The sequence below is a fragment of the Colobus angolensis genome, unplaced genomic scaffold, assembly GCF_000951035.1.
Source record: "Colobus angolensis palliatus isolate OR3802 unplaced genomic scaffold, Cang.pa_1.0 Scaffold298, whole genome shotgun sequence".
Lineage (NCBI taxonomy): Eukaryota > Metazoa > Chordata > Mammalia > Primates > Cercopithecidae > Colobus > Colobus angolensis.
Genome location: NW_012116243.1, coordinates 3939683 through 3952598, shown reverse-complemented (window position 1 = coordinate 3952598; position 12916 = coordinate 3939683). Strand labels below are relative to the sequence as shown.

The 12916-nt window shown below is 37.2% G+C and overlaps 1 protein-coding gene across 1 annotated transcript in view; it reads right to left on the bottom strand.

Moving 5' to 3' along the window:
• Positions 1-2429: 2429 nt before the first annotated feature.
• FER (fer (fps/fes related) tyrosine kinase) overlaps positions 2430-12916 on the bottom strand; it is a 435538-nt gene continuing 425051 nt past the window's right edge. Inside the window, exons 18-20 of the mRNA XM_011949316.1 lie at positions 9211-9365; positions 3739-3861; positions 2430-2664 (exon numbers count right to left, since the gene is read on the bottom strand). Of these exons, the coding sequence (XP_011804706.1) occupies positions 2522-2664; positions 3739-3861; positions 9211-9365 (421 nt within the window). The 3' untranslated portion in view covers positions 2430-2521. The remainder of the gene's footprint in view (positions 2665-3738; positions 3862-9210; positions 9366-12916) is intronic.

Sequence of the window (12916 nt, the reverse complement as noted above, 5' to 3'; positions counted from 1 at the left end):
AATTACCAGTGACAGAAGGGATGAATAAATTATGCTTCAAGCACAACAAAACAGTGAAAAATTGTTTGCATTAGTTTTTCTTACTGCATGTGCCTATATTAAATTTAATATTCTATATGACTGAGAGACTCCCAATAAGTTATTAATCTTGAACTATACCACTGCCTGCTTTAGGACAAAGAATAAAATGGAATTTAAATGCTATACATGTCACGATGTTTTGAAAAGCTTTTAAAATTTAAGCACAGAGTAATGATGTGAACTGTAAATTGTAACAGCCTGGATGAGTGAAATATCAATGCTGTGTTCCTTCTTTACACCAGAATGCCAGGATTAAGCTTTTGATCTTGTTCATAAAACTAAAGCCAAAAACATCATTTTCTCTTCTTGCTAGGAGCTTAGCATGAAGCCACTATGTGATGGGAGGCTGTTTTCTTTAAACAGACAAAGAATATTATAGAGAGTCACTTAGAAATACTTAAAAAAAAAAAAAAAGGTAGGAATATCCCATTTTACTCTTACTTTTGAAGGCTGGAAAGCACTTCTGAGTGTGTGCTTTGATTTATCATAGTATGTGCCATCAAAAGAAAGTTCCCTTTAGTCTGAATGCACTAATCATTAAATATGTATGAAATTCGCAAGGAGATTGAAATGACAGATACAAGTCACTTTTCTCTTCAGTATTATCTTTCATAATCTAAATTTAAAGTACTGGTGTGAGTTCTGTGCGATGGTACAGGCAGCAAACAGCTGGAGAGGGCAGGAAGAATTTTCTATCCCTAAGCTCTTCCAATGAATGCAGACCAAATAATCAACCTGGTAAGGTGATGTTTACCAGGACACAGGCCTGAGAACTTATAAAAGGCTTCCAGAACATATTTAGCCCTGAGCATGACCATCTTCTATATATGTATTATCCTGAGAGGTGACTATATACACATCGTGCAGTTAGTTCCCTAGGTAAGAGTTAAGATACAGAATCCTACTTTCAACTGAGTTAGATTTTATCCACATGAGACATCTTCAGCACTATGCTCACATACCTGCCAGCTAATGGTAAGAATGTCCAGGGGGCAGTATAAGGGTCAATGAAGGTGGAAGTAGAAATGGGAGGGCTGTCCCTATGTCATCTTTCTCATTAATATTCACCTGACTTCTAGACTGTCTACTTCATTCACATCTGTCTTGCACCTTGGTAGTGTGTGTGCGCACATGTACACACGTGAATGTATTGGTGAATTAGAACCATGAAATTCTGACAGCTCTAAAAACTGGTAGAAATAAAGGAAATTACATTTTGGAATGCCCCCTCTAAGGTGAAGATGCTTAACCGAAAGTATGCTGTTATTTCTGTGGATTTGTGCTTTGCAGTTTCTCTCAAAATTTTTGTTGCCATTAAGAGGACTTTATGAATTCCTGAAACTTTTCTCAGGACCTTTTTGGTAAATTTAGACCATAAAATAGAATACGTATTACGTGTTTTTAGAATAGAATATGTGAATGTGTGTTTATAAAGCCATAATTCTGATAAGGTGGTTTTATATTTTCACTTTCTTCTTTACTTTTGATAATCATTCTAGCTGCTCTTTTCTCCAGCGCACCCTCCTGTTCAAACCTGTTTCTTGCTTCACAGTTCTCTATAACATCCTTGAAAGGCAACTGCCTCAACTCTAACTTTAACGATGTTTCATGCATTGTGGTGTGTGTGTTTTTTTTTTAAGTAGAGACAGGGTTTCACCATGTAAGCCAGGCTGGTCTTGAACTCCTGACCTCAGGTGATCCGCCCACCTTGGCCTCCCAAAGTAGGGAGGGGGCTGGGCACTGTGGCTCACGCCTGTAATCCCAGGCATGTAATCCTCATGCCTGGGATTACAGGCGTGAGCCACAGTGCCCGGCTGATGTGCATTGATTTCTGATGCCCAGACAAAGGAGGAGGAAAGTGACAACCTTATGAATAATGTAGGAGCATGATGATTCTTACATTGGGCTTATACCTGGCAAGAAAGAAAAGAAAAACCTCAGGAGGTCCAAATAATTCCCAAAATAAAAATCTGTTTACAAATATAATCTTTCTTTGGCAGAGGAGAAAGCCAGCTGTGGTTGGAATATGTACTGCAAACATGGCATTACCAATACTGTTTATAGCACCAACTGAGTAGGGTCTGTGGCATAGGATGGCAGCCCACAAACTGTGCCTGAAGTAGAAACAAGATGTGAAAAAGATGTTTTATCCTTCACACACTTAGAAGCCTGTGCTTTTCCATTTGCAATGGCCTGAAATGGTAGGATTGCTATGGTTAGCTAAGAAAGCCCTTGGTAGGACTGCCTATTTATTTCTTTAACAAATTTGCGTTTGACTTTTTACAAGTGGAACATGCTTTTAAAACACCCAGTTAATAAAAAAAAAAATGGTAGAAGACTGTCAAAGGTAATGTGGTATAAATTCATTGTTAATGAAGACAATAACGTTACTCTGCTGGAGGACAGAGTCCTGAAGGCTGGGTTTGGTGCCATCCTGTCACTATGTGAGTTTTTTCTTGATGATAGTGAGCTCTTTCTGAAGTTCACTGAACTTAGGGCGATTTTCAGGTTTATAATCCCAACACTTCATCATGATTTTAGAAATATCCTCTGGGCAGTTCTGGGGAGCTGACATCCGGTATCCTGAAGACCCAAGAGAAGGAGAACAGAGAATTTAGAATGGAGATAAGATACAGATGTTCACACAGGGCATTATGCAGTTATTAACTTTTAGTACCTTATGTTGTAGTTATATGGAAACAAAACATCCATTTCTGGGGAAGTTGACTTTTTATTTTCTACAGGTGATTCAGAATTCAATATTACAGAGTTGTAGACTTCTAATTCAAAGAACATTTTTTATTTGTTCATTTCTCAGAAAGTCTGATGTAAGATACATACAAATGCATATTTTAGTTGCTCTAAGTATTCACTTTCAGAACTAGATGCTGTGAGCAGTTTTAAAAAATCATCTCTACAACCTATGGTTTTCAAGATGAAGAGAAGATGAGGATTTTGTAAATGTGAATTCAATAGGGAAATAAAAATGAGTATGAGTCATATTCTTTTACAGTCTGTTGCTTGGCAGTATTTCAGCAGTGCATTGGGTAGTGTGTGAGAGGTAAGAGAAGATAGGAAGGAAGAGAAAGGCATCTTCCTACACCCACGCCCCTCACTGGGGCCCAGACATTAGGGCATTGTATTTTATCATGAGCTTCTTTTTGTCGAGACTGTACACTACACAAGCGCATGCAAGCATGTCACCATTACTTAGTTATTCCCATCCGCGGTCTAGGAACCCCAAAGGGTTTCTTCAGAAGTGCTACAATGTTGTCACATTCTCAAAAACTTCCTGAAGACTAACTACATTTCAATTTGGAATATTATTTAAAAGGAGGTTTATCTGGCATAGAATACAAGAGTTTGAGAAACACCACCCTATTTCTCTTAACGACAGTGAACAGCACAATCCTGCCAGACAGGGAAAGGGTGGAAGAAAAGCCTATATACCTCTCTCTTGCATTGGAATCCTTTAAAGGGTTTGGATATATAAGTAAAGAGCAGAGATGTTAGATAAATCTGCTTCTGAACCCCAGAGATGGTCTCATAACACAGCTGAACAGTATTTAACACCCCTCTCCTCAAGCAGACACACTGTAAGCACCGCCTACCCCTGGGGCTGGACATGAACACTAACAATGAATGTATTTGGCTCACCTCTTTCTACTTGCTCTCTTGCTTGTTGATTGGTCATTCCAGGGTACGGACAAACCCCTAAGCTGAAGGTCTCCCAGAGAAGGATGCCAAAGCTCCACACGTCACTCTCTGAACTGTATCTCCCTAGAAGGGGAACAACAACCACAACCCTAGTGAAGCACAGTAGACAAGTAGGCGACCCTTCCTGTTATGTATGTCTGTGTCAGTCATGCACCACATAATGTTTGGTCAATGATGGAGCACATATATTACAATGGTCCTATTATAATGGAGCTGAAAAATTCCTATTGCCTAGTGATATGGTAGCCATGGTAATGTCATATAACACATTACTTTTTCTATGTCTAGATACACAAAAACTTACCATTGTGTTAAAATGACCTGTAGTATTCAATACAGTAACATGCTATACAGGCTTGTAGCCTAGATGTGTAGTAGGCTATATCATCTAGGTTTCTGTAAGTATACCCTATGATCATGGAATGATGAAACTGCCTAATGATGCATTTCTCAGAGTGTATCCCTGTCACTAAGTGATACATGACTATATTTAAACTTACCAAAGGAGTTCGATATGCAGTCTTCCTATTCTCTTTACTGGTTTTATATTCCAGGTCTAGTAATATTACCAATTAAATAAATATTCTTCAGGCTGCTAATTTAATCAAACCAGCTTCCAAATCACTCTCCCTCCCCCCAAGAATTAATATTCAGCCAGTGTGCAAGCTTACTTTCCCTGTGGTATCTGAGTATCTGAACGAGATAGATGGTTTATATAAAAAAGATATACGCTTTTACATATCAATCCTAGGAGATTAACCAAGTTGGATTCCTGCAATTTTGTCTTATGCCGCTTCGTTTTCTTTCCATTAAAATTACAAACAAACGTAAAGCAATGAGGCAAGTTTCTTCATTTCTCACTCATTGCTGTTTACAGAGGTTCTCACACTCTTAAAGGCCTCATTTTCTCCACTGATAGTTTCATTGACAAAAAATATTTTTGTGTGTTTTAAACAGTGGAAATTAACATAGCTGGCTAATAAAAACATCTTTAAATTACATGGTGCCTTGTTTTGTTGAAATATCTGGGTGTGTCTGTTTTACTGAGCTACATGAGCTAAGCTCTTAGAATGTTTTTGGTAGTCTCCTAGAGAAGCACAGGGATACAAACCAGCACAAGGTATCTTCTAATCAACGAGGGGAAGTGGATCAGTCTTTGCCAATCTCCAGCCTCTCCAAGAAGCTGAGTTTCCAAGATGTTCCCAAAATATTTGTATTTTTCACTTACTTTTACATATACTATCATAACTAAACTCCATTGACAGTGGTGTTAAAGATTTCTTAAATTATTTCATTTTCTATCCCTCAGGTAGTTTCCTGTCTTAACTCCGCCACTGCAGGATTTATAAATGCTCCTCCTCCAAAACTGTCAAGTTACTTTAAAATAGGATGGCATTTCTTAAAAAAAAAAAAAAAAAAAAAAAGTACTTAGTGAAAACAAGAGTATGCCTGCCATAATAACTGCTCTGACATCAGAGTGGGGTTGTACTAACTAACTGATTATCAGCTCCAGCTGTGTGAATTAGCTTCCTTCTTAGTAGACAGTAATTATGGACATTCTTGGGAGGAAGATTAATTTTCTTGTCTGCCTATCAACTCATTTCATGCTTGGCATTCAGTAATTTAATACTTTTCATGAAAGTCATTCTATGGCTACAAGTTAAGACTAATTCTTTAAGAAAATGTAGGTTATACAGACTCGTATCTTATTTTGTAAGGTATCTGGGCAGAGATCAATAAAGACATATATTACATATAAATCAAGATCATACTTCAGATGTGAAAGCTTATAACCTAGCTCTTAAACCTGGATCTCTGAACCTGGTTTTGTTGGGTAATTTTAACAGACCAAGAGTAACTTACAATTGTATAGAATTTTGCCACTTTTCTATGTCTCATTTGATCTTCACAATACTCTATAGGGAAAAGGTCCTATCGTTCTTATCTTACAAATGAGGAAATTACGTAGAGTAGTAGATGGCTTGCCAGGGTCATGCAGCTAATGGCATAACTGGTTGGGAAATCTGCTCACCAAAAATTCTGCCTCCCTCCCATTTCACAGTACTTAGTTACATCATGCTAATATAACTAATTAGAGGATATATCAGCTCCAAATACCCAGGTGACAAAAGGAAAATTTCTGTTCAATAATTGATGATAAATAGATGATTTCTTAGTTGGAGATCAGTATTCTATTTTCCCTTCATAAAAACAGTACCTTTGGTGACAACTGTCAATAAGGATGGTAGCAATACATGCCAAACAGGCTTTGAGTATTCTACCATTTTGTATTTTTTTTTTAAAAGTACATGAGAGAGACATATAAAAAAAGATTTCTCAGCCATTTATGAGAAAAGTATGAGACTGTATCAAGAGTATTTTCATCTAGGAAGGAGAATGATCTGGCTAGCAATAGGGCTGGGAAGGCCCTTTAGTATTGCTTTTTTTTTTTTTTTAAGCCAAATATACAAAAACAACACTTATGATAAAGCAGTGACAACAGGTTTAACCCCTCACTTTTCTTGAGACAAGGTCTCACTCTATTGCCCAGGCTGGAGTATAGTGGCATGATCATGGCTCTATGACCCTAAGACAGTTTCAGAGAGGTTCCTTGGACTTGAGGTTTCGTTCATCTACCCCAACCCCATACTACATGGGAGACTTGAGGTTTCACCCATTCTGAGACAAGAGTGAAGAAAGAGTATATACTACTTTCACATATGAAAGAAGTATTGGATTGGGCACGGTGGCTCACGCCTGTAATCCCAGCACCTTGGGAGGCTGAGGCGGGTGGATCACTTGAGGTCAGGAGTTTGAGACCAGCCTGACCAATATAGTGAAACCCTGTCTCTACTAAAAGTACAAAAATTAGCTGGGCGTGGTGGTGGGCACCTGTAGTCCCAACTACTGGGGAGGCTGAGACAGGAGAATTGCTTGAACCCAGAAGGCAGAGGTTGCAGTGAGCTTAGATCGCACTGCTGCGCTCCAGCCTGGGAGACAGCAAAACCCCATCTCAGGAAAAAAAAACCAAAAAAACAAAAAACAAAACCCACACTAGGATTTAGAGTCAATCTTCAGTAATTTTAGTCTGTGGAAACTAAACTTCTCTGGGTTGCTAGGAGAAGGCCCGTAGAGTCAGGAACTCTCTCATTGGACTGGGTAATAAATACTACAAACGTCTCCTATATCAAAATCTCTCCTTCCTTGTCATCTAAATTGTTCTATGTTTTATAAAATTTACTAAAGGCTACTAAAAAAAAGTCCCTCACTATAGATCAAGGATCTTCAGAGACTGGGCACAGTGGCTCATGCCTGCAGTCCCAGCTACTCCAGAGGCTGAGGTGGGAGGATCGCTTGAGCCCTGGAGGTGGAGGCTGCAGTGAGCCATGATTATGCCATCGCACTCCAGCCTGGGTGACACAGTAAGGCCCTGTCTCAATTTAAAAAACTCTTTAGACTTGTCCTTATTACTTAAAATGCTTTAGGTCTGGCTGTTAGATATATCCAGAATTGAAACTTTAATTTGTAAATACAACACTTTAGTCAGCTTGAAATTCAAAAAGTACACTGTGATCCAGAGGCAGAATTTTACTTGGCAAACTGTTTAAGAGTAAGAGGACTTTTAAAGGCTATATAACACAGAAAATCTGGCAAACAGAGTTGAGAGCAAATTCTAGAGTTGGATTTTACTGGTAAGACTTTAAGGACTCCCAAACCCAGTTACAGCTTCCTTAGTGCTTGAAAATGTTTTGTCATCTGACAAAAACCTTTGTGTAAATATGAGTATTATAATCTTTTATTCTGTGATCATTCCCCTTAGTAATATAATCTGACCCTAGAGTTAATAATAAAAATCACCACAGAGAGGAATCACTATGGAAAACAGCAGGTCTGCCATTTTCTCTAGATTCTAAGGAATAGTGGAACTGGCTTGCAGTCACTAGAAAGCTCGTAAGAACCTCTCTTGTGGACATACTGAAAGACAAACTAAGGGTGAGGGTTAGTATCTGTGGTAGCTGTGTCAGCCCCAATCAACTTCCAAACCAATTCCATTCAAAACTTTATCTGGAAAACATTTGGTGGTTCCTCAAAAAGTTAAATGTAAAATTACCATGACTTCTAGTAAATACCCAGAATAACTGAAAACTGCCCAAATATACAAAAATGGATAAATAAATGGTTGTATATCCATAAAGTGAATTATTCAGTCCTAAAAAGGAACGAAGTACTGATACGTGATATGACATGGATGAACCTCAAAAATCTTATGCTAAGTAAAATAAGCCAAGACACAAGATATTACATATTGTATAATTCCACTTGTATGAAATTCCCAGAAGAGGTAAATCCACAGAAATAAAAGGCAGATTGGTGGCTACTAGGGGGCAAGGGGATGGAAGAATGCGGGGGAAAATGCTTACTGGGGACAGGGTTTTATTTTGGAATGATGAAAATGTTTTGAAACTAGAGGTACTGGTTATACAACATTGTCAATTGTACTAAATGCCAATGATTGTTCACTTTAAAGTAATTAATTTTACGGTATGTGAATTTCACCTCAATTTTTTAAAAAAGCTTTCTCTAATTTACGAATTAAATTAAGGCATTTATAAATGCTTTACAAATTAGTTCCCATAATGAGGTAATATTTCATTTTAAATCAACAAAGAATCATTTTACATTTTTATTCAAAACATACCATACCCACTCACCAAGCCATGGCTCATATGCTGCTTCCCTTAATGAAAATGTAATTTCTAATTAAAGCACACTCTTTTTTTTTTTTTCCTCTTAAATTCTTGAGTTGTCATTCATCTTGTTATGGCCCATTTCATCCCAACCACAGATAATGCAAGTTATATTTATTTCCAATTACAATGACACATAAAAATTCAAGTGAAAAAAATCCCTGCTGTTTTAAAATATAATTCCCATCTCCTTCTTTGCTCAAGATTTATATCAGTTCCACAGACTGAGATGCTAAGAAACCACATCGATTTCAGAGTGAGAAACTACAGAACTCATTGACTTAATATTTTAGGAACCTAACATTAGATGAGGTTATTGGACCAATTATAAGACATTTGAAAGAAATGGTCTAGAGCCACAGCAACACTTACTCTGTGTATAATCTATTACAAAGTCATTTTTTTTGGTATTAAAAACCCTCTCAGATGTACAGTCATATTTAAAAGTACTTATATCTACCTTTTTAATATAGCAATGTTACATATAGAAATCTGATCAATAATTTCAACAAATTAAAAGGTATGAAATTCACTCATTTGTGTTGATCCTTAAATCATTCTAACTTGCATTCTGTGCTACCCCTGTAAATTTTGCTTGTGAATGTTTTGTGCTGATGCCGTTCATTTTTACTACCAAGAAAAAAAAAAAGTGGTCTATTCTTACCGTAATTAAGAGCTTCTGGTGCTGTCCATTTAATGGGAATCTGCTTTAAGCCAGAAGATGAATACACTCCACCATCCTCTTGACGAGACATTCCAAAGTCACTGATTTTCAGAACATTATTTTCACCCACCAGGCAGTTTCTTGCAGCAAGGTCCCTAGGTTACAATAAGACATAGAAAACGCTTATTAAAATAAATTGAAAGCCACTTTCACATTCATGATTTCCACACTTTGCATTTTTACATTTGCAATGTATTTATAATGAGGTTAAGAATGCTTGTGATTTACCAGTCCTCCTCATCTTTTCTGTCACAGGTAAAAAACATCCGTGAGAACATATGCATATGGAATAGGCCACATGCTAGTTTTCTAGGTACCACATATATTTCCATTTAAATAGAAAAACACTGATTCTAGCTTTAAAAGAGAAAATTACAGAGGAGAGGCTAAGCAAACTTGGCATTACTTCTCCTTTGGCTTTCCTAGAGCAGCACGGTCCAATAAAGTAGCCATCTGCCACATGTGCTACTGGACACCTACAATGTGGTTAGTGTGACCAAGAAACTGAATTTTTCATTTTATATACTTTTAGTTAGTTACATTTAAATAGCTGCATGTGCCTAGCAGATACTGAGTAGACTCTGGTAGACAATTCTTAGGGCTTCCGAAAGGTTGGAAAGTGGCTGAGGTACCAGAGAGGCTGGCAACTCTTTTTCTGCTGCATCTGGCCCTGTCTCTCTCTCATCCACCTCATCTTGTCCAGTCTCCCTATCACTTACTATATCCCAGCCATAATGGGCTTCTTTTTGTCCCCAAATGCAGGACAAGTCCCCTAAATGAGGCAAGCTTGTTTGTACTGTATACCCTTTGCCCTCTAGTGTTCCCCTTTGCCTCCAGTGTTCTTCCAGTTTTGCATAGCTGGCTCCTCTTCATTCATTCTTAGCCCAAATATTCTCTCTTCAGAGAGTTCTTTCCTGACCACTCTAATCTTCCCAAGTCTTTCTTTGGGGAGGACATTCAATAACCAAATTCATATACAGCCATCCCTTGGGATCCATGATTGGTACCAGGATCCCCCTCAGATACCAAAATCCAAGGATGCTCAAATCCCTGATATAAAATGGTGTAGATTTGCCATATGCACATGCTCCTGTATACTTTAAATCTCCTGCATACTTTAGATCATCTCTAGATTACTTATAATACATAATACATTGTAAATGCTATGTAATAGTTGTTGGAAGTCTATATATGTTTAGTACAGACACAACCATCTATTTAAAAAAAAACTCTCTCTGGATGGTTGAATCCACAGATGTGGAACTTACAGTTACGGTCATATATAAAAAGAATAACATATAACCAAGTGGAGCTTGTCCTAGTAACACAAGGTTGGTTTAACATTTTAAAAGTAATCAATGTTATTCACTAGAGTAACAGAATATAGGAGGGAAAAACTTGATAATTCCAACTGATGCAGAAAAAGCATTGGACAAGAATTCAAACCCAATGATAAAACTCAACAATCTAGAAATATTAAGGAATTTATTTAACCTGACAAAGGGCATATACAAACAGTTAAATCCCTAACATTACACACTTAAATGGTGAAACGCTAAATTGTTTTCTTTTGAGGTCAAAGCAAGGATACCTGTTTTTCATCAATTCTAGTCAAAGGGATCTCTTGGAAATAATTTTACTTCTTTTCTGATACCTGCTTCTCAGTTTTTCATGTGTTCTCTTATGTCTTTTTCAATCTGAAAATCTGATGTTTTTTACATAGAAAATCTTTGGGAATGTTTATAACAAGAACTAGAATTAATGAATTTTACAAGGTTGCAAAAATACACAAAGTATTCTTGTAAGCAGCAAACAGTTGGAAAATAAACTCCATTTATAGTAGTACCAGTAAGGCAAATACCTAAAAATAAATCTAACAAAAGACAAGTCCTTTATACTTCAAACTACAAAACTTGACTGAAAAAAATCATAAATATGTGAATATTAATATGGCAATTCTTCCCAAATTAATATATAGATTTAATGCACTCACAACCAAAAATTCTGGCTGATGTGCTGTAGAACTAGATAAATGGAGTCTAAAACGTATATGGAAATGAAGGGTTCTACAATAAAGTAATTTTAAGAAAGGTGTACAAAGTTGTAGGACTTACCTAACCTGATTTCAAATTCCACTAGAAAGCTATAATTCTCAATACAGTTTAGCATTGGTAGAAATGTTTATAGCTCAATTGAATAGAACAGAGAGGATCTACAAACATACCCATATATGTATAATCAACTAATTTTTTTGGCAGAGGTACAATGGCAAGGTATTATGCACCTCTCAACTCTAGTCAGTGGGCCAAAGGCCATCACCCTTGGTCAGAATGAGTTTTTAGTCACTGCAATGCTTTAGTCATGTATAGGATTTCATTGTTAGTACTTTCTTTAGAGTAATATCTATGTTTTATAGCTACATACACTTCTGTTGTCATAACTATCTTCATCGCACCACCAGTTTAGAGATCTGTTCTCTGAAATGAGGATTACAGTTCTATGAGAGGCCAAATTAAAACTAATTTAGAGATATGTCAATTGAGTGTAAATAAAATTTCAATAACATTTACAGAAAATGCTACTTCCTTTGGGCTGCATTTAGTTCAAGTGAGTGGAAATGGGATCTTTTTGAGATAATCTATGCATTAAATAAAACCTTAGGCCTTTATGCCACAAGCATGCACTGCATACTCAGTTTGCCAAATATTCTAATAAGTATTAAAGGAGATAGAAAAAAGGATATGGTGTCTGGGATAAGAAGCCAACAATCTAATTTGGGAGATAAGGCAATCACACACCTTTCTTCCTCCTTTCCTCTCTATTCTTTTTTTTATTAAGCCTACTATTGCCCAGTACTGAGTCACACTTTGGGAGACACACTAGTACTCCCAGCCTCTTCACACATAAAACTGCTAGAGAACAATCAGTGTGAACCTGTGTGTTACAGACTGCAAATCCTACAGGAATTCAGAGGTGAGAAATCTCATAATAGGTTGGTGTTGTCATTCACCCGAGGTATCAGAGATAGCTATATCTCACCACACGCAGAGGGACATAACAGCAAATGCTGCTCACTGCCAAAAGGAGATGGAAATGTTCCACTTATGTGTGTTGAGTAATCTTATTTGAAGACTCAGACTTCTGAGTGTGTACCAGAGGTGTCCTCCAAGTCATACATAATTATGAGACAGGCTAATTAAGGATTAAATAAGAACAGAGAGCAGTTACAGGAACGCCAAGGCCAGCAGGCAATGGAGATGAGTAAATTTTCTTCACTGTCTAGAAAGCACAATGGTGCACATCTTGTTCTGCGGCTATGTTCACTCTTAGAGCATGCCCTACAGTAAGCCAGGAATCACCATGAGGCTGAGCCAGTGTTCTCCTTTGCAATGCTATTTTGCCCCAGGCATTGTTTACTTGCCGCTATGATTCTACAAAGTCAGCATTTATTTCTTATGTAAAAAACGAGTTAGAGAAATATTTGCTTTTTTTTTTTGTATAAAAACTATTCCCACTGGGTCTGGATAATACTGAGCCACAAATAACTACTAGCACTTATGAGGAGAAAACCTCTTTAAGGCCCTGGAGTTTCCTGATTCTGGCTGAAACATGGCATAAAACCAACAACCCAGGGAGTGAGGAATAA